We start from the raw sequence: 24,843 nt of genomic DNA, 5'->3' as shown, positions 1-24,843 counted from the left end.
ATCGCCACTATCATCATCATCAACGGCTGCCTACCATCAACATCACCGGACGCTTTCACGGAACTTACCATGCCGGCCTAAGGACCTCGAACGTGGACAAACCTCCATAACTGATTGTGTTGTGGATGCCTGTACATAGTTTTTTTTTCGCGCACTCTACATCAGACATACAATTATCGTAACGCATTCCGCGCTAGGGGGGAAGCTCTGTAGTGGCGCATCATTATATGCTTGCATCACCACTACCATCATCATCAGTGGTGCTTTCCCGGCTGCGTCAGCAGCCACGCGCTACGCGAGAGGACGACAGAGATCGAACACGACCAAGCAGCTGGGCGGCCGCATGTCTGCACCGCTACCACTCCTGGCCGGGCCTACGCTCTCAATAAAATGTAGGAGGCCGCCGCACCCAACCGAGTCTGCTTCCTACACACTAATACGTAATTCGCACCGTTTGACAAAAAAAAAAAAACCCGAACAAAGAGACACAAACACGGTGCAGCAAATAAGCCAGTCGAAGTAATTCGCGCCGTAAGTTGAGAAACGGAAGCTGAATACCCGTTCACACTTGCGACGAAACGACGAGATTTCTGCCGTGGCGACAAAAATTGGTCGAGACGAAATGACGAAAATGATAGCTGGGAGACTAAAGCGACAGAAATCCCGTTTTCGCTGCGTTATTGCAGCCAACATAGTCGCCGCAGTGCCGCCTTGTGCTCCACTCCCCTCATTGACCAATGACGGACTGCACCCCGTCTCCAAATAATGCATTCTCACAGCAGTCTTCTGGCAGGCAGGCATGTAGCCTCCTGTGGGCAGTGCCTTGGTGCTTCTGGCCACCAATCACGCATCCCCACTGGAATCATCTGGCTGGCAGGCAACAACTTCTCCTGCGACAAACGGTGACCATACAAGGCTGACAACTTGATTAAAATCTACCTGTTTATTATGACTTACAGTACTTAAAGACGTGCAGGGCGTAGACCGCAGGTGCTGGACATTATCTCTCGGCAGCGTCTCCTGTTTTTCTCAACAATGCTTCGAGCAGATAAATTCTTCTATTTACCAGACTGTCCTGCTCAAAACATTGTTTAAAACCGTTCCTGAAACCTGTTAGGGATGGTCCCTTTGACTTGTTCCGGTTGGGGTTCAGTTCCAAGATGGCGGAAAAATGCCAGTCCGATTCAGTTTCAGTTCCAGGCGAAGATTCGGGTTCAGTTCTGGTTCTTGGTTCGGTTCCAGTTCCAGTTCGACACCGTAGTGAGGAGCGCGAAGTTGCGTGCTTCTTAAGCCATAGGAAAGCGTGCATATCGGGTCAGTCCTCAAAGTTTTAACAAAGATCCACTGTGAGCCTTTAGAAATGTAATCTCACTGGTAAGTACCCACCAATGAATCTAGCAGTAATTTCAGCTGTTTCTGGTTGTGTCATCACTTCTTTAAAGGGCTCCCCTCTGTTGCTTCCACTGTGCTTCCACTGTGCTTCCACTGTGTGGAAGGGGGTGGAAAGTTAAAACTGCAGCGGAAAAAAAAAATCAGGAAATGATTGCCTCACAACTGAGCGTACGCTGAATATGGGTTAATTTTTTTAGGAAAAAAAGGCCCGTTCATTACAAAAAAGTATATATCGTACGGTATATACCAGCAGGGAAAGAAAAGGCGTACAAACAGTAATGAAATGTCAGAAACTTCAATTTGTTTTAATTAGACTGTACAATGGCTTGGCTAAAAAAATGAGACGGCAAAGCAGCACACAAGCTTCCATATTTATCGTGTTAGCGGTCAGCATCACAATTAGCTTTTTTTCTTTCTTCACCCTCTATCTCCGTATGGCATGTGGTTGCAGCAAAGAAGGACTGCACATTTTCTATATGAGCAAGGGTGACAGGAGGAATATACAATAATGTACACATAATTACACTTACCAAAACTTAGCACCAGCCGTACTTGCATGACAAAGTGCAAGTTCCTAAACATTCGCTACAACAGGTCCCAAGATGAAGCCTAACGGTTTAAGTAGGGCAATAACGTAAAATGTTGCATACGCCTTTGCACAGTGTAATCAAACTGAGGCATATAGCAGCAGACTAAGCGGGATTTTATTCCTGAACATGTAAGTGCACGCATAATCTGTGACCCTGACATTGAACCAGAGGCACTGGTCACCAAAAACCAGAATCTTTTCTCTCCTATTTGTGTAAACAGCCTAAACACCATTTTCCACCACTTTAAGGGGGGACACTGGTCTTAAAACAATTTCTTTTAATTTTCAAGCAACCTTAGTGAAACTTGTCAGACTTGCTGCTTTTCTCCCACTTATTTCAGATATTCCATTATTTTCTCAGTAGGTCAATTAGTTCCCAAGATAATTAGCACTAATTAGCCATTTTTAGTCAAGCAATAGACAAAACAGTGTTGCTCATAAAACTGTAATCTTTATATTTTCCAATACTATGAACCCTGGTGAGTGCAATAATCGAAGCAGTTTTTTGATGCATCGCTTGGAACTAATTTTACAGCTCGTTAAACTTTGGTGTTTGAAATGGGCACTCAAAATGGCTCCTTGCCACTGGTGCCAACAAAGTTTAACGAGCTGTAAAATTAGTTCCAAGCGATGCATCAAAAAACTGCTTCGATTATTGCACTCACCAGGGTTCATAGTATTGGAAAATATAAAGATTACAGTTTTATGACCAACACTGTTTTGTCTATTGCTTGACTAAAAATGGCTAATTAGTGCTAATTATCTTGGGAACTAATTGACTTACTGAGAAAATAATGGAATATCTGAAATCAGTGGGAGAAAAGCAGCAAGACTGACAAGTTTTACAAAGTTCACTAAAAAATTAAACGTGGCTGTTTTAAGACCAGTGTCCCCCCTTAAAGGTTTTAGATACTGTTCCATTTACAACTACATCCAGCACAAACTGAAATGTACCGACGCAAAAGCAAAGTAAGAGATGCCACTTTCATTTTCAGAGTAACGAGTGTTACTTTTACTTGTGTTTTCAGAGAAATGTTTGAATACTATGGTTTTCTGCGACTACCACGGACTCCGAGACCTACATTTCAAATGATCTAACATTTGCTTCACTGCAAATGCTGACTCTGACAACTGCCGTCAATAAATAATTGTGAATGTGTACCACAATGAGAAAAACACAAGCCAACAAATAAAATAGAAGCTTACTTATTCTGAAAAAATATTAGCTACTCCATATTTGCTTTTTCTTTGTTTTCGATCATTTATAACATCAAGAAGGTGAAACTTTTGCAACAGAAACAGTAAAAGACAGAAACTGTACATACAAATCTGCATACATCTATCTCTCTTGCTATTGATTGACTAGCGAAATAATTGAAGCAATCGTCACCACTGAAGCAGCAGTTGCGAGAAAACTAGACGCAATAAACAACGAGAGAATAAAATTTTCTGACTCCTCACAATCACAAACGACACGATTACACAACACTAGCCAACTTGAAATGCATCAGCCCATTCACTCACAAAAACGACGTCCGAAGCAATGGGGGCACACTACTGCTCGTGTGTTTCTCATAACTAATTTTTGCAGGAACGTTTAGTTGCGTTGTTTCGGAATAAAACGGCAGCACACTTTTTTTCCAAATTTATGTAACAACCAGAACATGTTTCACCTCTAATGAGGTTTAGTTGCAATGTCCATGTTGATATTCTTGCTGCTTTCTCAGTTGAGGCATAAAAAAAAAACAGGTAAATAGTGTGCCTATACAACAGCGTGAATTGGGAGAACAATTTGCTTCTCTGCACAAAAAAACCATGATCCCAGGTAATAAAGATCATTCTTAATGGACCGGCAGGTCACTCGGAGCGATAAAGATTAACATGGAGCTTCCACCCGCAATAATAATTTCTCCAACACGTCACAGGCTTGAAAGAAAGCAGCCTCCTACAGTCCCAACTCTCCTTCCAAACATGTGGCACTAACACCTCATTTTTTGATGCAATCACAACAACATCAAACACAAATTTGCACTTCAAATACATTAGCAGGCAGGCAAGCTTTTCTGTTGGTAGAATTTGAGCCTTCTAGGACACAGCTGCAGAAAGATGGGATCCGTTGCTGCGCCCGAAAGTAGCTGTTCTAAGCCAGTCAAGAAATGTGCACAAGGAATCTCCCTGCTTGTGTGATTTCAGTAGAATACACACAGCAGAGACTTCAACTCCAATGCCTGTGAGCACTCGTACTATTAAGATGTGAACCATTTTATTTTGTTTCTGCCCCACAGTGTATTCGTAATTACATAGCTTTCTTAAGACTCACCAGACAAATAAGAAGGAAATGAAAACACAAGACGTACTTAAGGCACTTATGGAGCTGCGGTACGTGTATATATATAAATGCGCCGCGCGGCACGTTTCTGCATCACAACAATGTCGACGAGGTTCACAGCCACGTAAAGGTTTAAAAGAAATGAGGAGAACGAGGCAATAAAATTCTGGGTTCTATTATGTACATTGTCTATAAACAATAGGGAAACAGCAAAACAATTGAAGAAGTCTGCATGTGCTTCCAGCTTTTCTTCAACTTCTTTGCACCAGACAGTTTGTACAAGGTCCCGCCAGGAATACGCAACCTGAGTGATGGAAACTTCCAGATGCGAGATGACATGAACATGATGTGCTTCGTTAAAATCCTAGAGATGACAGCCAGTCTTGTGTAAAAAAACAACAACAACAAAAGAATGCAATCCCAAGACGGCTTCACACGTTGCTTGAGCCTGATGAGCCACTGATGAAGTTGAAGACTTCGAGGGACAACCTCTTCAAAGCGACTGACGACCGATGGTCTGAGACAAGCTGCGCGGGGGAAAAAATAAGTAATGAAATTAACTGCAGATAAGCACCTAAATTTACAAGGGAGACACGAAAGTAACTCTTATTATAATGACATCAGTCTTTTTTATGATTCTGACCCATTGCAAGATGTACAAATACTTGTTATTAAAATTCGCCCCACTCTCTCTCTACTCACAAAAATGCATGAAAAGCAATGCCACTTACGCGCACACGAAAGAGATCATGCTATCTACAGGCATTCCTAGGCATCAGGGTGGCTACCATTGCCTGGCTGTGCATACCGTTCTAAAGCAACGCCTGTACTGACAGGGGTTCACCGGAAATGGTGGATTTCATTTTTGCTAGGTCGTTTTGCCTCACCTGCCAAGCTGCTGCCTACCACAAAATCCCGAGAGATGCCCCACCCCCGAAAGATAACCCACCCCTGTTTTTGGCACGGTTTTCCATTTTTTTCAAAAACACCGAAAGATAACCCACCCCTGGCAATAGCATCATCCCAGCCGGGGATGACGCCCGCGGAAACAAGGTTAGCTAGCGTGGATAGGGTGCGATAACAGGTCACAGGAACCTGAAACCTGGCTGCGATAACAGGTCACAGGATCTAAAAATAACATGTGCACGTTTAGGTTGGCAATGCAGCCCGCGCACATGTAGAACTGTAGCGAAATCCCGAACCCGAAACGCGACCACCACGCATCCTTGAACATTCCGGTCATTCGTCTTTCGCCGTGAAGCAAGACTGGAAGGATGCAGCAAAGCTTCACTGTGGCACAACGTGAGTAAGACCGCACGCCAATTAGGGCTGGATCGTAAGCAAGTAAGGCAGTGAAACTCTACATACGAAACTCTCCTTCAGGAGTGCCAGGGCAAAGGAAAGTTTAAGCGGTCTTTGAACAGCGGTCGACCTGTGTTTTCCGACGAGATTGATGACGGACTTTTTGAGTTTCTACAAGAAGAGAGGGTGGCGGGCAGGGCGGTTAGTAACCGCCTGCTTGGCTCTTGGCCCCGTCGCGTCACATGTGTGCTCGCATTTGTACCTTCTCTGCTCTCCAATTTGTTATATTTCAGCCAACGTGTGACTGTCATTCCCTAAAAATGGCTGGATGACATCCGATGTGCTCCTGGAGTGGGTGCGATGGATTTGGGGTCCGAACAGAGATGATGCCCGGTGCCTGCTCGTCCTGGACCAGGCCCTAATCGACAAGACTGACGCCGACCACAAGGCCCTTGCAACAAAGGACACCGACGTGGTGTTTGTTCCAGGTGGCTGCACATCGATAGTGCAGCCAGCTGACGTCAGCTGGATGAAACCATTCAAGGACAGCCTTCGGGAGACCTGGGCAAGCTTCCTTCGAGCTGTGGCAGTGACGCCCAAGGGCAACCTCAAGAAGCCATCTCGACAAAATGTTGTGAACTTTGTTTCCAAGGCTTGGGCGGCCGTGAGCAAGGAAGTTGTCGCCCGCTCCTTCAAACAGTGCGGTATATCAACAGCTCTCGATGGATCAGAAGACGGAGAGCCTCATGAGTGGCTCGCTTCGGCGATCCCTCCTTCTGCTGCCCTGCCAACCACGTCGAACTCCGTGCGTGAGGAGGTGGTCGACCTTTTGTTTGACAGTGAGAGCAACTGTGTTCGTTCGACAATTTTGACGACGAATGAATACAGTGCTAATAAACACGTGTTCGTTCTTTGGCTGCGATACATATCTCAACTTTTTTTTACTGCACACCGAAAGTTAGCCCACGTCATATTTTCACTCGATTTGCTCTCGATCTTAGGTGCGCTATCTCTCTCAGGATTTTACGGTATGCCCATTAAGTGTGCTAACCAGGGACGGCCATTTTATCATCCCCTCTTCTTGGCCCACTCAATGTTGAGAGGAGCCAAAGCAAAACCCAACAATTGACCCAAAGACTGCCAGTTAGGCATAAATTGCCAACTTCTTTCCATTCCTGCTGCATGCTGCCTCTTATTCACCTCTCTTACCCTCTTAGCGGTTTGGCGAAGGGACACGAAAAGCCTCATCAGCCGTGATTGTAAAAGACTGCCTATGTCTGATCATTTTGCGATTGTGGAAAAATATATTCCCAGTGATTTTTGTTTATTAAAAGCCCGCGTACCCTGAAACCTTCCCACGCGAGCAACCGAACGCATAACAGACGACTGCAAGACTGGCGAGAAGTGCCCTCTCGAACCCAGTCTCCCCCCGCCTTAGGTGCAGCCCTCACCTTCTCCTTCATGATCTCGGACAGCTGGTTGGCCATGTCGACCAGGTTCTTCTTGAGGGCATTGTGGTACTCGCACTGCTCGGGCGGAATCAGCTTGCCGTTGAGGTCCAGGGCCTGCTGACAGATGTTCAGGAATTGCCTGCGGCAACACAAAGGCACCAAGAGAGAGAGAGAGATGTATAAATATATACATAAATATACGCACGAATGAATGAAAGATGGTATCCAAATGCGGCTGCAGAGTGAAGAAACAAAAAGAGAAAGAACATGGAAAATATCTGGACTGCTTTTTAGAATGATGTGTGCATTTAGTAGCAAATTACCAGAAAAAAAGAAATAAATCTACAAAGCCCTAATGACCAACTTAAGGCTCCACAGGCACCAACATTATAAATGCTATGTGAATATAATGCAAAAGATCAATGACCACTAGACCACCTAAGTAACATGGTGACAGGTGAGGGACGAGACTTGGGCAAGTTAAAGGAGGGGACTCGATGGAGAGATGAGGTGAGAAAAATTTGGACCTAAAGGAAGGATTCCGATGGCACAGGATACAGGTCAGGGGCCTACCCAGCGGGTGGGTGTGTTTCGATGTCAGAACACCCCCCTTAATTTTTTTTAGCGTTACATTCTTCCTTTTTTTTCTCCCACGCTACTTACACACCGCATTTACATACTGAAGTGTAAAAACAAAAATAAGATATTGTTTTGGCGTAGGCCATGTTTTTTTTCATTTCTGTACCGGCGGCGCGTAGCACCCCCTGAAAAACATATCTGGCTACGCCACCGATACAGGTACGTAGCTGGATGTCTCTGGGAGAGGCTTTCATCCTGCAGTGGATGTTAACAGGCTGACAACGGTGATAACGATAAATACCCTGGCTGCAATACAAAGCACTGATTCCACTAGGCAAAAATGTAGCTAACATGAAAAACAAAATGTCTGGGAGGAAATCAATCCTGCCACCTTTGTTTTTACATCCCTGATAGACGTATGCTTTGTTTTACTGAAGTGAAGCTCACCTGAATGTTTCCCTCAGCTCGCTGACTTCTTCCTCTGGGTACTTGTGGGACTTGCTTTCATCCAAAAATGCATTGGCGTAGGCAAGAGGGCCAGCATTCACCTGGAAGGCACGATGTAATGGGCATGTTCATAACTAAACATAGTCATGTTGGTACACAAGACCTAGTCACAAAGTGACTGACTGGTCAAATGAAGGTGATATGACGCCCCCAAAAAACAAACAACAAGCTCGTACAGAATATAGAAAAGCAATGCCAACTACAGAAGTAATTGAAACATGAAACTTTGACTGCAAGAGTGGTTTGAATAGATTATGGGGTTTCACGCAACCTGGGCGATGAGGTGCACTCTACTGGAGGGCTCCGAAATAAATTTGACTACCCAAAGTTCTTTATTGTGCTCCAAAATCTGAACACAGAAACGTTTCCGTTTTCCACTTAACGCCTCCACCTGAAAACAGCCACCACGGCTAAGAATCGCGCCCGCAACCTTGAGCTCAACAGCACAACGCTTTAGCCACTGAGCCACTGCGGCATATCTAATGCAAAAGTGTTCGCATAACATTAGTTCCTTTTGTTTTTCAGCACTCTGCATTATTTAATTCTCTTAGCATTTGTGCGGCACAGAGGTATTTGAGCTGCAAAATTAACTTAGCTGCCGAAAAAAAAATTGCTAGAGAAAGCTCATTTCACAAACATTTTGCACATTTGAAACGACTGAAATGCACTGACCTGGACTCCGATGCTGCCCTGGAGCTTAAGCTGCAGCTTTTTTAGGTCCGGCGGCTTTCGGCGAACCACTTCATCCAGCTCGGCCACTCGTGTTTGCATTTCGTCGATGGCCACCTCGATCGGGTTGAGGTCTTTCGTCCGCCGACTCTTCACCGGAATCCGCTTCTTCACGTACGGGAAGCAGTAGCTGGCTGCGATGCAAAAAGCCGCCATGAAACCACAGGAAATGCTTATTTATTTGCTGCAATAACAACGTACTGGGGTGTCGAGACGTGCCATATTAAATTGCGAAAACTGATGCCCTCATGTCAAAAACTTCCCCGTGCGGTGATTTCCAAAATCTGGAATATTTTGTTTTTGTTTTCACGGTCACAGAAATTGTGGGTAGTTGCGAAGACATAACAAACGACACTTTCTTACGTCATTTCTACGAGCAATGCCACTTCATTGTCATGGTATCAACGGCAAACAGAGTGTGATGAAGACCAAGCTTGGTATTGTAGCACTGCCAGAAGCAAGCAAAAGAAAGGCAACCAGCAGCCTGAACACTCGACTCAAACACTGCTTGCTCGAACAGGCTCTGGCTCTACTTGTCGTGTTCGTGGGCCATACAAGCATGCCAGCAATTTTTGTAAAAGCAAATTCATTACTACAATTTCAGGCTTCTCCAAATAATACTTTTAGAGCCTCCAAAATGCCTCACCATTTCTCACAGGTGCTTAAGGGGGGACGTGGCTTTCAAAATCAACTTTTTTATTTCTTTGTGGATTTTGATGAAAATTGGCACAGCAACTGGAAATGCTTCCGTGATAACACCATAAAAATTTCAAACTAATATTTTGAAAACTTTTTTATGTATTAAATTTTCTTTCTGTTCCGCTTGTACCGAGCTTGAGCGGCTTATAAAACACGATAGAAAACTTGTTCGAAGTGCTTTGCATTCCCAAATGAATGGACGAGGTCGTGACAGTTTTAGAATTTTTTTTTTATAACACAATGTTTTTTGGTTTTCATTTTTTAGAGGTTAATGTGCAATAGGCATGTTGACTGTGAACGATTATTCGAATAAAAAAATCACAAAAAACAAATCTGGAAAACCAAGAGTGTCACGACCTGAACTGTTTATCAAGGAATGTAATGCAAGAAACGAAATCAAAATAGACCCAGCGGTCACAAAAAAATCCCTGGTACAAGTGACGGAGGTGGCAAAAAAAACTGTTTTGAGAAAACGGCTTCCGAAGTTGCAACATAGGTTTCACTTATCAAAAGTCGTCATGGTTGTAGCCTTTCATGTCCTTTTGAACATGGGGCTTCTGGAATGCCTTGCCTTGAAATTGGAGTGCCTTTTACAGCCTTTTTCTTTCCAGAAAACATCATTTTCAGCTCCTCCGTGAAGAGTACATACCCCACTTTGCAGACCAAACGAAGGGGGAGATGGGTTTCAATGGGCTTTCAATGCAAAGTAGGTTAGCTGGTTGGCTGTATCGCACTGAACAGCCTCCTTTTGCAGTGTTGTCACCATGGCAACAAGTTGAGCATTTTTTTTACTTAAATTTGAACATTTTTGGCTTTTTTTTATGTTTTATCATCTTGCCTGGCACAGCAACTTAGTACTCATACGTGCAGAGGTGTTCATTGCCAAAAGTTTGCATACCACAAGGATGAAAATGAGCTACTTTGAAGCTTGGTAGAGTATTCTGCATAACTCCCAACTTCAATGCAAGAACATATTTTTTTAATACTTTTGACATTCAAGGCATCCAATATTTCTAGCAGCAAAGCCAGTATGCCCTAAGCAATGGTATCAATAATTTCCCTAAAAAATCACTGTTAAATGCTGCGACAGTAACGTACATTTTTAATGCAGAGAACATATTTTTATTCCTATATTACTAACCCAAACCTGTTTGCATGAAAATTACAAGTGCACGGGAAACGTTGCGCAATACGGGCGATATGGCTCGCGCGCATCGCAGCGCACGCTTACCGCGACATATCGAACTTTAATTATACCTGATATGGCTGGTCAGGTCGCTTTTAAGATTAAATCTAACGTCGCAGGCATTAATTACAACTACTGGCGTTCAATCGTAACCGGTTGCCCAGTCATGTGCTGCTCCAATGCGCGTCGGCTATGCCGTGCGCGCCAGCACGTTTGACGCGTCGACCGTTTCTTTTTCAAGGCTAGCGAGTCCACAGTCAAAACACAGCAATAACTAAGCGTGTAAACATCGCAAACCCGACTAAAAGTTCACTTCACGAACCGCTATCGCAAGCGCGCACACCGCGTCACCCTCCGGGGTCTGGCGACGGTAGAGTCACGCGCACCACGAAGCGTTCGATGACCTCCTCCTTTCGAGCCACACAACTTCCCGTAATCTGGCTCGCGATCTCAGGCATTCCCATCGCGATAACGTGCGTGTTGAATACCACAGATTGAACAGAAACTCGGCCGAGCGAAGCGGCGAAAATGAACTCAATGCGCTCGCTACGCAGCTCAGGCGGCCGCCATCTTGCGTTGCGCCCGTGACATCCAATCAGGAGGGTCGTTGTTCTGAGCCCCGACCGGAGGACCAACAGCGCTTCAGCATCTATTTCTAGCTTCGTTTGTGCGTCGTTTCTTTTCTGCCGTTTGTGCGTTTGTGAATGAACGAAGATAAAAGAGACGAGCGGAACCGGAAAGACGATCGCTCGGCCGATCTAACCATATCAAAATGGCCGCGCCCGGTGGCACCGTGGCGGAGATAGAGCGCTCCGAAAATTGCCGTTTTTTCGGCCTTTTGCGCTGATAGTTTGTCACCGCGCCTGACAAAAGTATTTTTTTATGCCACTTTGCGACGCTTTTCAGCGTAAAAACTTTGCAGACGCATAGAATAGAAAACATAGAAGCCGAATATGCGGGTTTCAAAAAAACGATGTTTTGGTCATTTTTCCGAAGTTGAAAGCCGCGTCCCCCCTTAACACATACATAACTTAAAAATATCCACTATCCTCAGCTAGCAAGGCGCTAGTGTATTGTAAGTATATAATGAAAGCATAAAAGGTATTTCAGGAATGCGTAATCACCCTGAATGAATACTACTGCACTGCATGCTGGCTGAATTTTTCTCTTTTTGGAAAAAAGAGGTTGTATCTGCCTGACTAAACGAACACCCGACAGTTTCAATCGATGGGGCATAAGAAGGGAATGCAGACAGAATTTTTGTTAAAGTAATATACCATTTAAATTGGAATACAGATAGAATCCCCCTTAGCCAAGAATGTGTGTGAAAGTCATGCTTTGTTTTAGATAGCATTCATTGGCAGAATTTAAATTTTTGCCTACCAATTATGGGAGCACAAGAATTCTACTGCCATTGTCCGTACCTGTACGGCAGAGCTATCATCTGCATGCCGATTTTTCTTGTGCCTTTTCATTGATTCTCAATGTTTGTTTTGGTATTTAATTCTTGTTTTGGGTTTTTCACTGTGTGCTAACTCTCCGCGATAAGTGGTGGAACTCAGTGGCACTTCACTGCTGCATTCATGACCCAATAGAAAAGAGTTCACTGGAAGAAATAAGTGGCCAAGTGCCAGTTTTGTGTGTACAAGAAAAGCATTCAACATTAGAAGAACTTTATGTCAAAATTTTCGTGACGCCACCCTCAACAGAAATCACTTTGTAAACACTGTGCAGTGCACCCCGAGTAAGAGAATACAGTGGCGGACTTCATTTTAGAGTTTTCCGCGAGGTCCCTACTGGTCAAACAGGTAGCCATCCATGACAAAGTGATTGCGTCCTTATGCCAAGGACTCTGAAGAGCATGTTCCAAGTCTTGGGTGTGCTGTTGTGCGACAGTGGAAGGGTTCTGCCCTTTGGGGAAAGTTCCAACAGCTATGATGAGTGACTTCCGCAGACAGGAGGAGTTTTGGTGATGGATGAGGACTGGACATAAATAAAATAACGTTCCTGGTATACTTCATCACAACACGTCTTTCGTCAGCTTTTTTTTTTTAGGGGTGAAGCTCCTTAGGGGCTGGGGCTATCGGCGTCTCCTGTCGTCGTCGTCGTAATCATCATCTCATGTAGTCACGGTACTAAAGCACCGGAAAACTCGTTTACGCCTCGCGCTAGATTGTAAAGTGTACTAAAAAAACACTGGGACACACTTACGCCTCGCACTAGAGCGCTTTGTGCTTCAAAGACAAGAGACTTTTACAGAAAAGCTGTATACCTCAGCCCTCCAACGGTTTCATCTCTGTTGGCAAAAATGCCAAGGCGCCAAGAACACACTTATATACTGTATGCTTCGCCCCTCCCCAGGTTTCTGGAGATGGCCCGGAATTTTTTTTTCACCTCAAATCAACCAAGAGGTCAACCTATAATTCGGTGTATGCAACAAAGTGAATGATGTTCTGCGAACGCTCCCTTGCACCGGAACGGCGGCTGCGTGCAAGCGCGCATGCGCACTCACTGGTGAGGATGGTGCGGCGCTTGCACTGCTCGTCGGGCGATCCCCGCGCCTTGGTACCGTCCAGAGTGAAAGGGGTCTCGAACATGAACTCGCAGATGTTGTGGTGCCGCTCAAACTCCGTCTGCCGCTGAAGCAGCTCCATCTCGCTGAAGTAGGGCACAACGTGGGTCACCTGGATGTACGCATACTTGGGGTCCAGCTCCGAGGGGTTCACCTGCACACAGCAGAGCAAGAAAAGGACTCAGAAGGAAATGCTACGGGGACAGCGGAACTGGATAAGAACCAAGTAAGAACTAATCCGGCTAGCTTCCTCTGCACATACAGCCCACACATACTAGAGCCTTGTGAAGCAGAAACGATTGGGTCATTTTTTTTGTCACTCGCTTCCCAAACACAACGATGGCAGCGCTCTGAAGTACCAGCAGTTTCCGGAAATCATACGACCATTAGGAAAGGACAAACCTGATTGGAGTCCATGATCATCTTGACGGACTCCTTGCCAAACTTTTCGCAGAACATGCGGTGTAGCCGTTCGGAGATCTCAGGCAGTGATGTCACTTTGGGTTCCTTGTATATGTACTCCTTTTCAGAGTCCTCACCGAAGTACGCCTGCAAGTTTGACCAAAGAAGAACCACCCAGTTCAGTGCGACTGAAAATGTGACCATTCGCTGCTGCACTGCTGAAGTACGCTGGCAATCACCCTATGACCAGAGGAATAATTGTGCTGAGATAACGAGAGCATACGAAATGAAATCAACTGTGAGGTCACACAAGCGTATAGCTTTTTAAAGTTCAAGGTCATACAAGTGACGAAAACAGCTCCACATTTAATTCGATTGAGTAAAGTTTCTAAGGCCTTCTAAAACATTCTGCTGTGCACTGATTTCAGCTGAGTGATTTTAAGCCTTTTTGTTTCATCTCCGGTAGTTCTCCAACCTCTAATTTTGCCATAACAGGTGCCAGGAATTCAAACATGCACTGAAATGGATATGCAGTGTGCAACACGCAGCTGAAACAAACATTTTACAGAAATGTTGGAAACAAAACTCCAGAACACTGCAAAAACTTCAAATCCTCCGTGGGCGGGGCAGGATAAGGCGGAACATGCGAAATCTGTCATAGACAAGTACGTTTCCCTCTGTACAATGACCAACAAGGACGGCCCCACAACAAGTGTTTGAAATGGGCCCTCAAAATGGTTCTTTGCCACTGGTGCCACCAAAGTTTAATGAGCTGTAAAATAATTTCCGAGCGATGCATAAAAAAAACTGCTTCGATTTTTGCACTCATTAGGGTTCAAAGTATCGGAAAATACAAAGATTACAGTTTTATGAACTACTGTTTTGTCTATTGTTTGACCAAAAATGGCCAATTATCTCCAATTATTTTGGGAGCTAATTGACGAACTGAAAAAATAATGGCATATTTGAAATCAGTGAGAAAAAAGCAGCAAGACTGACAAGTTTCACTAGTTTACTTGAAAATTAAAAGAAGTTGTTTTAAGACCAGTGTCTCTCCCCCTTAAGAGAATGTTGGTTGCTTTCGGTTACCTGTCCGAAGAAGACGACCCGGTAGTAGGTGCCCAGGAGGCGGCGGCCCGTGCAGTTGACCTCGAGGATCTTGGTGTAGCCCTGGTGCAGGGTCTTGTAGCAGCGGGCTAGAGCGGCGTAGTTCCGTCGCCGCTCGTACATGGGCACCAGCAGGCGGACGAGGTCGGCCATGGCCTCGTAGCGCTCGGCCAGCTGCAGGGCCTCCACGCACTGCTCCAGCCGCTCCACCAGGGACTCCTCCGTCTGCTGGAAGTCGTCCTGCTGCTGCTGCTGCTCCGCTCCCCGCACATGCGACTCGTCCCGCACCACGTTGGGCGACGTGTTCTTGAACGCCTGGCAGCCGTCGGGGAACACCTCTGTGCACCACCGGGAGAGGAGAAGGAAACTCGCTGGCTATCTGGCCACGCAAACCTCGCATCACCTCCGACTACAACAATCACTGTCGTAATCAGTAGCAGCAGTTTTTCCACACACCAAAAGATAGTGCCCCTTTCGGCTGTACCACCCCTTGCACCATCAACTGCTATGTCAAAAAACCCCAGGCAGTCTAAATGAATCCGTAGTTCTCCACCATGGTACGCACCATAGCCCAAGAGAAGTTAACTTCGGCTCGTAGAATCCCAATTTGAACTGAAGCTTATGGCATAGCTGGACCACTACAAATATATCTGAAAAACAGCCAATGCCCTGTATATTGGCTTCCACTTCCTATGAAACAAGAATATTTAACCCAGGTCTACCCCAGGGATCAATTTTAGGTCCCTTACTTTTTATTTTATATATTATTAACCTTCCGAATTGTGTTAATTCACATGAATTTATTCTGAGTTGAAGAGCAATGCACTATCAGTTGTAAATTGGTATTGGTTGTGTGACATCATCAGAGATGGCACTGCGATCTGTTAGCTTGTGATGTTGTGTATTGAAGTGCACTGTGCAGTAAACGTAGTCAGTCGTCAGTAGCCCATGGTGGCGTCCATGTGTCCGAGTTTGTTTCTATCATGACGGCGGCCCTCCGCAACCATCGCCACGCTATCTGGTCACGTATCCCTTGCATCTTTTCTTCCAACGATCATCATCATCATTGGTAGCAGCATTTTTTCAATACACCAAGAGGTAATGCGCTTTTCCACCATGTCCCCCTTGCGCCGTCAGTCTTTCAATCAGTGATCTCCAGGCCGTCGAAAATAATCCATAGTCATCCCATAGCCCACGTGAAGCTAGCTGTGACTTATGGAACCCAAACTTAAATTGAACGGAAACTAAATCAGTGGTCCTCAACCCTGAGTGTGCTGGGGTCCCGTTGTGGGCTTGCGAAATTGATGGGGGACACCAGAATTAGGTATTCGATTTGTGTCTTATACAGGGGTGAGACAGCTGAATCAGATTTGGGAGCAGTTTTTGGAGCAGCGAAATCTCTATTTTGGAGCAGAAGAACCTTGATTTGGAGCAGAAGATAGACATTTTTTGTGCCACCTTAGGAGCCCAGAAATCAAATTTTTGGCAACTCGGGGGGGGGAGTGCACTTTTTAATCAGATTTGAATGCAGATAACGCTGAAACAGCCTCTAAATAAAGTTTTTTTCTACCAGAGTATCACAACGTCAAAGTGCACTACCTTTTGTAAATCATTTTTAAATTCTTAGACTGTATGCACAGAAAGCTGGAGTGCCGTTGAAAATATAGAATTAAAAAACTAAGCAAGTGTAAGGAATTTTTATTATCACGTGAATGCCGAAAATATTTTTTTTGTAATCCCAGACTCGGTATTAGGCACAAGTGTAGAGCTACAGCAAAAGTTGCACAAATCGAGGTTACAGTCGTCGCACCTCACAAGCCCTCCCATTTCGATCCCCAATGTGCACGTTCACAGTTCACTACGATCATTATTTGAGTAACGTTGGTATGTTTAGCCACCTCCATTTTGGCATTAAATTTCACTTCAGATAAATGAACCATTATTACTAGCGTGCAGTAGTGGCCCGTCCAGCTATAAGGACACTGCTTGAACATTTTGCGGCGATGTAACCGGCGCCGCCACAACTGCAATGTCGATCATCCCATTCCCGCCGCTCGCAAGCTCACTGTCAAAGACAGCAGTAACTTGCCGTTTTATAACACCGCAATGAGTCCGAAATTTCACTTCAAGCATGCACTGCGCCTCACATTCAAAGCCGAAACACGGCAAATTCCCGGGAATTTCGTTGTTTTTGATGAACCCTCAGCTTCCCGCAAGAGATCAAACAACTAAATATAAACCCAGCCACCCCATAACCAAAACCACGGTAGCAACCAACCGCCGAAGAGCACCCTGCCTGAACCACCAGCAACTGCTTCGCCCGGCGGCCATGTTTTCCAACCTTCACCACATCAAGATGGCGGCGCCCACTAATGTCGTTCCGGAGATGCAGTGTTCCGAAAATTCCCGTTTTTTTTTTCATCAACTTGCACAAGTAGTTTGTCGCCTCAGTGCACATAAGTATTTCTGACAGGCCTTTGCAATGATTTTCGACAGGAAAACTTCAAAAACTCAGAGATTATAACATGTGCTACCCAACATTGTGACTTTCACAAAAAACTATCTCGGAGACAATTTTGTGAGGGTTTTTATTGAATGAACAATCAATTAAACCTTTACAAACAGCATCACCTTGGACATGCCGGAAAAGTATGCTGTCAGTAAGCATTTTTCCCCACTGAAACTGACGGGAGTGTTAAAATCTTTGGCTCTCAGACTGTTTTGGAGCAGTTTGGCGCAATTTTTGCAATTTTAAAGCTTTTGGAGCAGCCTGGTGCAGGAAAACAAATTTGTATCAAAACTGCGCAATATGCACAGCTGTCTCACCCCTGCTTATAGCCAAACAATTTGCTTTTGCTCCTGACATTTCCCAAACATGTATTCAACGTCCGCATTTCTGCGCTTTTTTGCACAGCTGTGATGTGACGTGCACTATTTGGAGCAGTCATGAATGTTTTTGTCCCCTGGCAAAGGCAAAGCCACGTCTTTTTTGCATTACAGCACAGTTTGGCAAAAAGGAACAAAATAGGAGGGAGAGAGTTTTGCGGACGACTTTTCAGATCCCCATTGAAAACTACTGCACTAAACCACCATTGTCAGTAGCAGTATTCGTTTTATCTTGGAGGGAAATGCCAATTTTCCACATTGCCCTGGCACCAAACACACACAAAAAGACAGCACGCCAGGAAGAACAGAAAGAGAACGCCAGCTCACCTTTGTGCCTCAGGTACTCAGCTTCCAATGCGGCTACGTGGATGTAGCACTGTGCTGCCTGCAAGTCACAACAAAATCAACCAAGAATACTAGTTAATAGAGATGGCCAAATTAGGATTAGTAGCTCCATTTATTAATAAAGCATTTTACATGGTAACTACAACGTGATGGCAACATCAGAATACAGTTCTTTTAAGGTCTTTTCTACCTACGCCTTTCTTCCCACTTAAAACCCGGGACAGGTGAAAACTCAACGAAACGCACCACTGGTGCTCGGGGGCAAGTAACGGTGGCAACACCCACCTCGGTGTAGTTCCCCCCCTTGACGTGGTATGCTGCCATGCTCTCTAGCCAGGTTTTGCGCAGGGCTGGTGTGGCCGAGTAGCTGTTGGCCAGACTGTGCTGCAGGTCCACCAGCATCTCGGGGTCGTTCTCATGCTCCCGCATCTGTGTCGTCGCCATCAGCACCGTCCGGATCTTCTTTGTCAGCTCCTTCACCTCACTTGGAAACACTGCAAGCAACGCACCAACAACAATTGCAAAAGGTGTTAGTCGGCAAAGCTTTGATTGGTTGATTGTAGGGTTCAATGCGCTGATGCTACACAGGCGATGAGATGTGCCGCAGTGGAGGGCTCCGGATTAATTTTGACCACCTGGGGATCTTTAATATGCACCGAAATCTTGAACACATGGGCGTTTTTGCTTTTTGCCTCCATCAGAAAAGTGGCCGCCACGGCCAGGAATCGAACCTGCGCCCTTGTGCTCAGCAGCACAACGCCTTAGCCACTGAGCCACCGCAACAGGTTGTTAGTCGTCAAAGCACCCAGCATACCCGATAAGGACAGAACGTTACACAGGTTGGAGTAGCATGCAACTTGTGATAAATGTTACAAGGGGTGGAGAAACTGTTTGGCACGAGTAACGCACAGACTTAGCCTAGATTTACTGTTGGTCTCTTTTATTTGCCTGTTCAGAGCAGTTTGGAGCAGCTCCAAGCAGCTCCGTATTTTATATGCCCATAGAATTCCCGTGGCAGCGGTAGTTCTGGGCTGCCCAGGAGCTGCTCAAAGCTGCTCTGGGCAGGCAAATAAAAGATGCCACTTATTTCCAGCATGCATCCACGCAGGAATGCGTGCGTGAGAACTTTACCTAAACTTAGCAGAAAACTTGCAGCATAAGCTTTACAGAACGATTACTTGCCAGTTATTAGTTTGTCACAAGTCCACAGAAGGTGAGGAACAATCTGACAACTTAACCAGCTGCCTAGTAAAACATGGTGTGAACAGAAAGACTGGGGTGCGCAGTCACGGCAATGCATTTGCTAGTGCAGCGGGTTGGGTACCTGATCTCTGCATGGCTTTGTCGCCGGATGCATAGTTGTTGATGATGGAGAGGCTCTCTTGAAACCTTGCTGTACTCAGTCCAATCACTTCCCCCAGCAACCTCGACACGGAAACTATGAGCTGTTACAAAAAAGAATACAGAGAAGAGATTTTGAACTTCGAATTATAGACAAACAGGTGCTACCCTCTATTGCATAAGAATTACGAATGAGATCAATACAGTCAAAGCTTTACATAAAATGATGTCAGGAATGCACTAATAAAAAAAAGCCTTTGTGTTCTGTTTCACCCCCCCCCCCCTTATGTGATACCCTGCCAGGGGCCCTTGAGGGTAAATAAATTGATGATGATGATGATTCGTGGAGCAAACAGCTTAGCATAAAATAAGCACTAACCTGGGAAATTACTACCCACTAACCGGGGAAATAAAAACTGTACTTCCCTTCAGATCCGCTTATTTTGGTAGAAAAAAAAAAACAAAACACTGAGAGCATGGTCCACATTTTTGTGCTAACACCTCTTTTCATGTGGAGGATAGGAGCACTGTTTTAGTCCTGAGTGTCTGTGCAGAGATGTGTATGGCATACCTGCAGGTGAACCCTTGTGAGTGCCTGTCGCCCGGTGAATTCAAAGTTGCTCCGCATCAGCAGGTAGAGAAGAGCACAGGCTTCACTTCGGACAGTTGACAGCTTCGAGTTGCAGCACCGGAGCAGCTGAGAGCAGTGGACGGGACAAGAAATGGCAGGTGAGAGCTTATCCAGATCTGAGGTTGAATTTTCAAAAAATGCATTGCACTCCTGTGATCATTTTGTAGCCACTGTACTGATCGCCCGCGTCAATACTCTCCATTGGTACAAGGCTTTAGTGCGAGGGTTGCCGTTGCAGTGAAAAGCCAAAAGCCTTACCTCAAAGCACAGTTTTCCACACAGAAAGGCATCGCCTTGGAACAGGGCAATTGGAAACTGAAAAAGACAAAACAAGAACTGTCACCAGCCACAGAATGCAAGTTCCCCCTGCTTACTAATAGGACACAATGTCTGACAGAATGGGGAACCAAACAGTGAAGCAGACAGAAATGGAACTGGCAGGCCTCTAAGGTTGTTTAGCAAGGAAGGGCTGACGTCACTTAGTTTAGGGAATCGATGGGTGGGGAAGGGGTGTTTCATTCTACTTTTGAGACCAGCCAGGGCGAAAAGCAGTATGAGCAGAGCTATCCGGATAAAATTCTTTTCAAAGTACTCCAGTAATGCCCACAGCACTGAAGCAATCACCAACATCTGTGAGCAGTGAATCACGTGAATAAATTTTACAACATTGCACACTAGTCGCACCCGTGTGAAAGAAAGGGCCACATTTGCAAGAATAGAGTGTGAGATTTCTTTGTTGCAATTTGCTGCCATTGAGACTGCAATTCGCATTATATTGCATGCATTATGTTAAAAGGGCCACGAACACAAAATACAACTCTGCTCAAGTTGAGGGGAAAAAAAAAAGAAAAAAGCCTTTGGTAACTCACTCAACTGCATTCAAGCCACGAAAGACTTTTTTTTTTTTTTTTTTTCCAATTCAAGTTTCACCCTTCCCTGATGTATTATGGGCAGAAGTGGCGTAGTATGGGCTAGCACCAAACACGTAGTTAGCAGTGTGTTGATTGCCCATTAGCATAGCAGTGACACAATCAAATGAAAGTGGAGGCCCCAGTCATGCTTTTTGGTGGTGTCTCAGGTCAGTGGCCGCCAATCATACAGCAAGATTCTGTGACATCACTGAGAAATTGCCAGAAGGTGGCTAGGGAGTCGCCACTGCCTCATCCGTTTTCTTTAATACCTCGATCATTTGTTTGAAGTTTGCAGTAAAATTGGCATCACTGTAATTGGGACAAAGTAGCCTTCATAACGAACGAAACTTGTATTTTGTCTTTATGACTCCTTTAGGGGCTAAAAGCAAAACAAACTCCCGTTGTCATACACAGCAACACCCCCCACCTTGTTGATGAATGCCCGGAGGGCGGCAAACAGGTGTCGCAGCAGGTTCTCCGACTGCCCGACCTCGAGGAAGGAGAGGTAGATGTCGAAGAGGCGGCGCATGGTGGGGTTGTCACCGTCGTTGAAGAGCAGCGCCTCCTTGAAGCGTCCGCAGTACAGGCCCAGCACGTCCAGGGCGATGAGCCCCACCTCGGTCGCCATGTTGGCCTCCAGCAGGGCCCGGTAGAAGCTGTCCCCGTCCACCTCACTCGACGATGTGCCGTTCTCTGTTATCAGGGCAATCAATGACAGGCAGCGGGAATCACAGGATGGTTGGCAGAGCACATTTAAACCTCAACGGGAAGAACATTTCGAGAATTTCTAGTGACTAATTCCACATAGGGTTCAAATGATGTTCATTTCATTATGTTGCCTAAAACGTTTGAATGAAACAAGTGAGGAAAAGGGTGGGTGGGTAGATGGGTTGGTAAAAACACTGGGGTCCTCGCATTACTGCCACAGAAGTAATTCACTGTCTTCAGAACACTGAACAAGCACTACAGTTACACTCAACGTCCATACGCTCCGATTCACAAAGCTGCCTATTCTATTGCTGGGTAATAATTACACAGCAGTGGTAAAACGTAAAGCTGTCCTCAAACTCAGATCTCGGATACCCTTGTTCATCAGCAAATACCTTGTAGTGACAAGTGATTATGGTTCCGCCAATTGAAATAAAGAGGAGAGAAGCAATGCCTACCCATGGCGGCGTTCTCACTGTAGGTGCTGTTGCATCGCTGAGTGAACGAAGGCGGAGCCGTCCTCGCAGGCAGCGTCATAGCCTTGGCCTGAGAGCTGGATGACTGAGGATTCCTTATTCCAGGTTGAGGGGGGGACAACACAAGCACTGAGGTCACTCACTCTAATATGACCGAACAAGTCAGTAAAAAGAAATGGGATGACCAGACACTACTTCATGCATACAACATCACTTCTAACAGTTGGTGAACTTGACTTCACTTGTCCAGCAGCAAAGGTTGTTGTGAAGGATTTCTATGTATAGTAACAGTACCAGCAGACTTGCTAGAATGATTATCCCAAGTCATTTGACTTGTGATAAGCTTTTACATGTCACTCTATCGTTTGTTTATTCATTTATTTGCAAAGCACACGTGGCAGGAACTAGCAACACTGTTCTCTTTCTTCACGAGGAAAGGTGCCATTTATAGCTATTAGCCAAGGTTTGAAACACACCACCAGCCAAAACATTAGTCACCTACCAACGGCAAATGTATCAGTCGTGTGTAATAAAAGCAGCTCACAATGCCTTTTTCCACTTACCGCCCCTTGAGGATGTGCTTCTTCCCCATGTATCTGAACTGATGCAAACAGAGCCTGAAGGTAAGCAAAAAGAACAGACGCTGCATTTTAAAATGAGTCACGGGCATCAGAAACACATTTTGGCAAGGACTAAAGCAAGACACACTGTCAAGCAAACTAGAAAGGGTATACTTACTCAAGAAGGTGAAAGAAGTCAAGTAAGTCGCTGTCCCTGCATTGCTGCCACCACCCTATCAGTAGGTCTGAAAAACAATGCAGAAAGGCTGTTGTCATAAAGAAAAACAAGACTATTCGCAGGTGTGTGGCAAACATAACTCACTGGCTATCAAAGTTAACAGTGTCCGACACTCGGCCTAGTTAGCTACTCATCTTGGGGGACGCACGGCAGCACAGATAGTTACACAAGTTACAAAGCTTCGGCACACAAGCAATGTAGGACAGTACACAAAAGGGCTAAATTTAACTTTGCCTTTTACCCATCACTTTTAATCAAACAGATCGTTATGTTTAAAGCACGATGATAAGTTATTTTTTTAAATATGTTAAAAGCAATTTCGCGCTATGCGAAAATTTCCTGTTGGTAACATCAGTGGGGAAGGGGGGAGTGGGGGGGGGGGGGGCGGCAAACTGTTTAAAAAAAGGAAAGGATCGCGCCATACAAGGGTGTGCAGTACACCAAAACAAGCATCTAAAAGTGTGAAGGTGACGAACCTTCGTTCAGTTGCTTGATGATGTAGAGGAAGCAGACGAGGAGATCCTTGATCTCGGCGGGTTCGAACTTGTCATACCTAACAATGCCTGTGGGGCTTGCAAAGGGCAGGGACTGAGACCTGCAAGCGTGGCATTGGAGCAACCGTCACCCGCCAGAAACAACGCAAACAGGAGAAGCATGTGCCAACGAAACAGCTAGGAGCGAACTTTTCTGATAGCCTCATCAGAGGGTAATAAAAAACAACTGTTTTGTAAAGCGAAACAACAAAGAGTAATAACAAGTAGTTAGAAAGTACCACTGGGAAGTAATAGCAGGCAAACTGCGAATGGCAAAGCGCAATAGCTGGGAATGTACTTTCAGCTAGTAATTATTATTAAACATGCTGCCTCGCTACCACCGGCAACGGTACGCTTTGTTTCAGTTTCGGTGTAATAAAAAAAAAATTATCCACGTGAATGCGAGACCTACCGTCTTTTGTCACAACCAACGTATCTTCATTTTGTTACAATTAATGTATCATCTCTTGTTACAACCAATGTATCTAAAAGTCAAAATGCCACGAGTGCAATTGACTACACATGTGGTGACCACATTGGCCAATTCCACAAGTACCGCTTTCCAAGCGAAACTGGTAGCTGTTCCCAGCTAGTTTATGGTTAAATTCCCAGCAGGCCCAGCTGGTCCTAGCTGGAGCAAACTACCTAGTTCCAGCTGGGAATTTAACCATAAACTAGCTGGGACCAGCTACCATTTTCTCTTGGGTTAGATTAGGGAAGGGCTCAATTGGTTCAGCTCATGAAAAGTTCTTTACAGAGATGCCACCCCTAATTATTTATTTCTGAAAGAAAACAAAACAGGACCATTCGTATTGAACAAACATATATTATCTTTCAGCTCAAAGAACAAGTTATTTCACCACCAGTGCCCCTACAAAGCATCGACAATAACAAAGGCAGCATCAGAGCTCTAAGCGGAAACCCCTGATAGAAAGTACAGGTTCTTATCATCGATTGTCTTACAGTTCTCTATTGTTCAAGCTGGCTTTGCGGGGTTTTCTGCTCACACGTGGCATAGTAAGAGGCAGACAGGTTACCGATGAAGCCCCCCCATGGTGGCTCACCTAGCGTGACCCTTGTTCACCAGGCTGCCGTCTCGAGTGAGGCACTGCATGGGTGCTCCGATGTCGCCGTTCCGCATGGGCATGTCGACATCCTTGGCAGAGGAGCTCGAGGGAGTGGAGGACTCGCTCTCCAGCGAGGTGCACGAGCCGTTGGCAAAGGTCACTCCCATGTGCGGAAGCGGAACTGCGGTGGGGAGGACAGGGCGGAAACTGAACAACACTGAGCAGCAACGTCCATAGATGCCTTTAGGTAGAGGGACGAGCAGAAGGTTAAAAGTGGGTGGAGGCGGATATTACAGTACAAAG

At 45.4% G+C, this 24,843-nt stretch overlaps 1 protein-coding gene and 1 non-coding gene across 7 annotated transcripts in view; both read right to left on the bottom strand.

The window, feature by feature from the left end:
- Positions 1–1,352: 1,352 nt before the first annotated feature.
- LOC144171268 (small nucleolar RNA SNORD65) lies at positions 1,353–1,434 on the bottom strand. The gene has a single exon (XR_013322930.1). It is a non-coding gene; the product is annotated as a small nucleolar RNA SNORD65 (small nucleolar RNA).
- A 2,933-nt stretch (positions 1,435–4,367) lies between these two features.
- Positions 4,368–24,843, bottom strand: part of Ziz (dedicator of cytokinesis protein Ziz) — a 181,445-nt gene continuing 160,969 nt past the window's right edge. For 5 of the 6 annotated variants that reach the window (XM_077698399.1, XM_077698400.1, XM_077698396.1 and 2 more), the window contains 18 exons: positions 24,538–24,721; positions 23,417–23,535; positions 22,881–22,947; positions 22,706–22,759; positions 22,125–22,237; positions 21,386–21,651; positions 20,306–20,362; positions 19,988–20,113; positions 19,400–19,520; positions 18,361–18,569; positions 18,058–18,115; positions 14,827–15,182; positions 13,738–13,884; positions 13,276–13,489; positions 8,822–9,012; positions 8,090–8,190; positions 7,064–7,202; positions 4,368–4,837 (listed from right to left, as the gene is read on the bottom strand). In XM_077698399.1, coding sequence (XP_077554525.1) covers positions 4,742–4,837; positions 7,064–7,202; positions 8,090–8,190; positions 8,822–9,012; positions 13,276–13,489; positions 13,738–13,884; positions 14,827–15,182; positions 18,058–18,115; positions 18,361–18,569; positions 19,400–19,520; positions 19,988–20,113; positions 20,306–20,362; positions 21,386–21,651; positions 22,125–22,237; positions 22,706–22,759; positions 22,881–22,947; positions 23,417–23,535; positions 24,538–24,721 — 2,618 coding nt within the window. In that variant the 3' untranslated portion in view covers positions 4,368–4,741. Of the gene's footprint in view, positions 4,838–7,063; positions 7,203–8,085; positions 8,191–8,821; positions 9,013–13,275; positions 13,490–13,737; positions 13,885–14,826; positions 15,183–18,057; positions 18,116–18,360; positions 18,570–19,399; positions 19,521–19,987; positions 20,114–20,305; positions 20,363–21,385; positions 21,652–22,124; positions 22,238–22,705; positions 22,760–22,880; positions 22,948–23,416; positions 23,536–24,537; positions 24,722–24,843 lie in introns of those variants that run through there. The other variant, XM_077698401.1, reaches the window with a different exon arrangement.

Source organism: Haemaphysalis longicornis, unplaced genomic scaffold, assembly GCF_048455015.1.
Source record: "Haemaphysalis longicornis isolate Haplotype H1 unplaced genomic scaffold, Haemaphysalis longicornis Haplotype H1 scaffold_2, whole genome shotgun sequence".
NCBI classification, from domain to species: domain Eukaryota; kingdom Metazoa; phylum Arthropoda; class Arachnida; order Ixodida; family Ixodidae; genus Haemaphysalis; species Haemaphysalis longicornis.
Note: the sequence above shows the minus strand (reverse complement) of the source record. Positions and strands in the feature narration are given on the sequence as shown.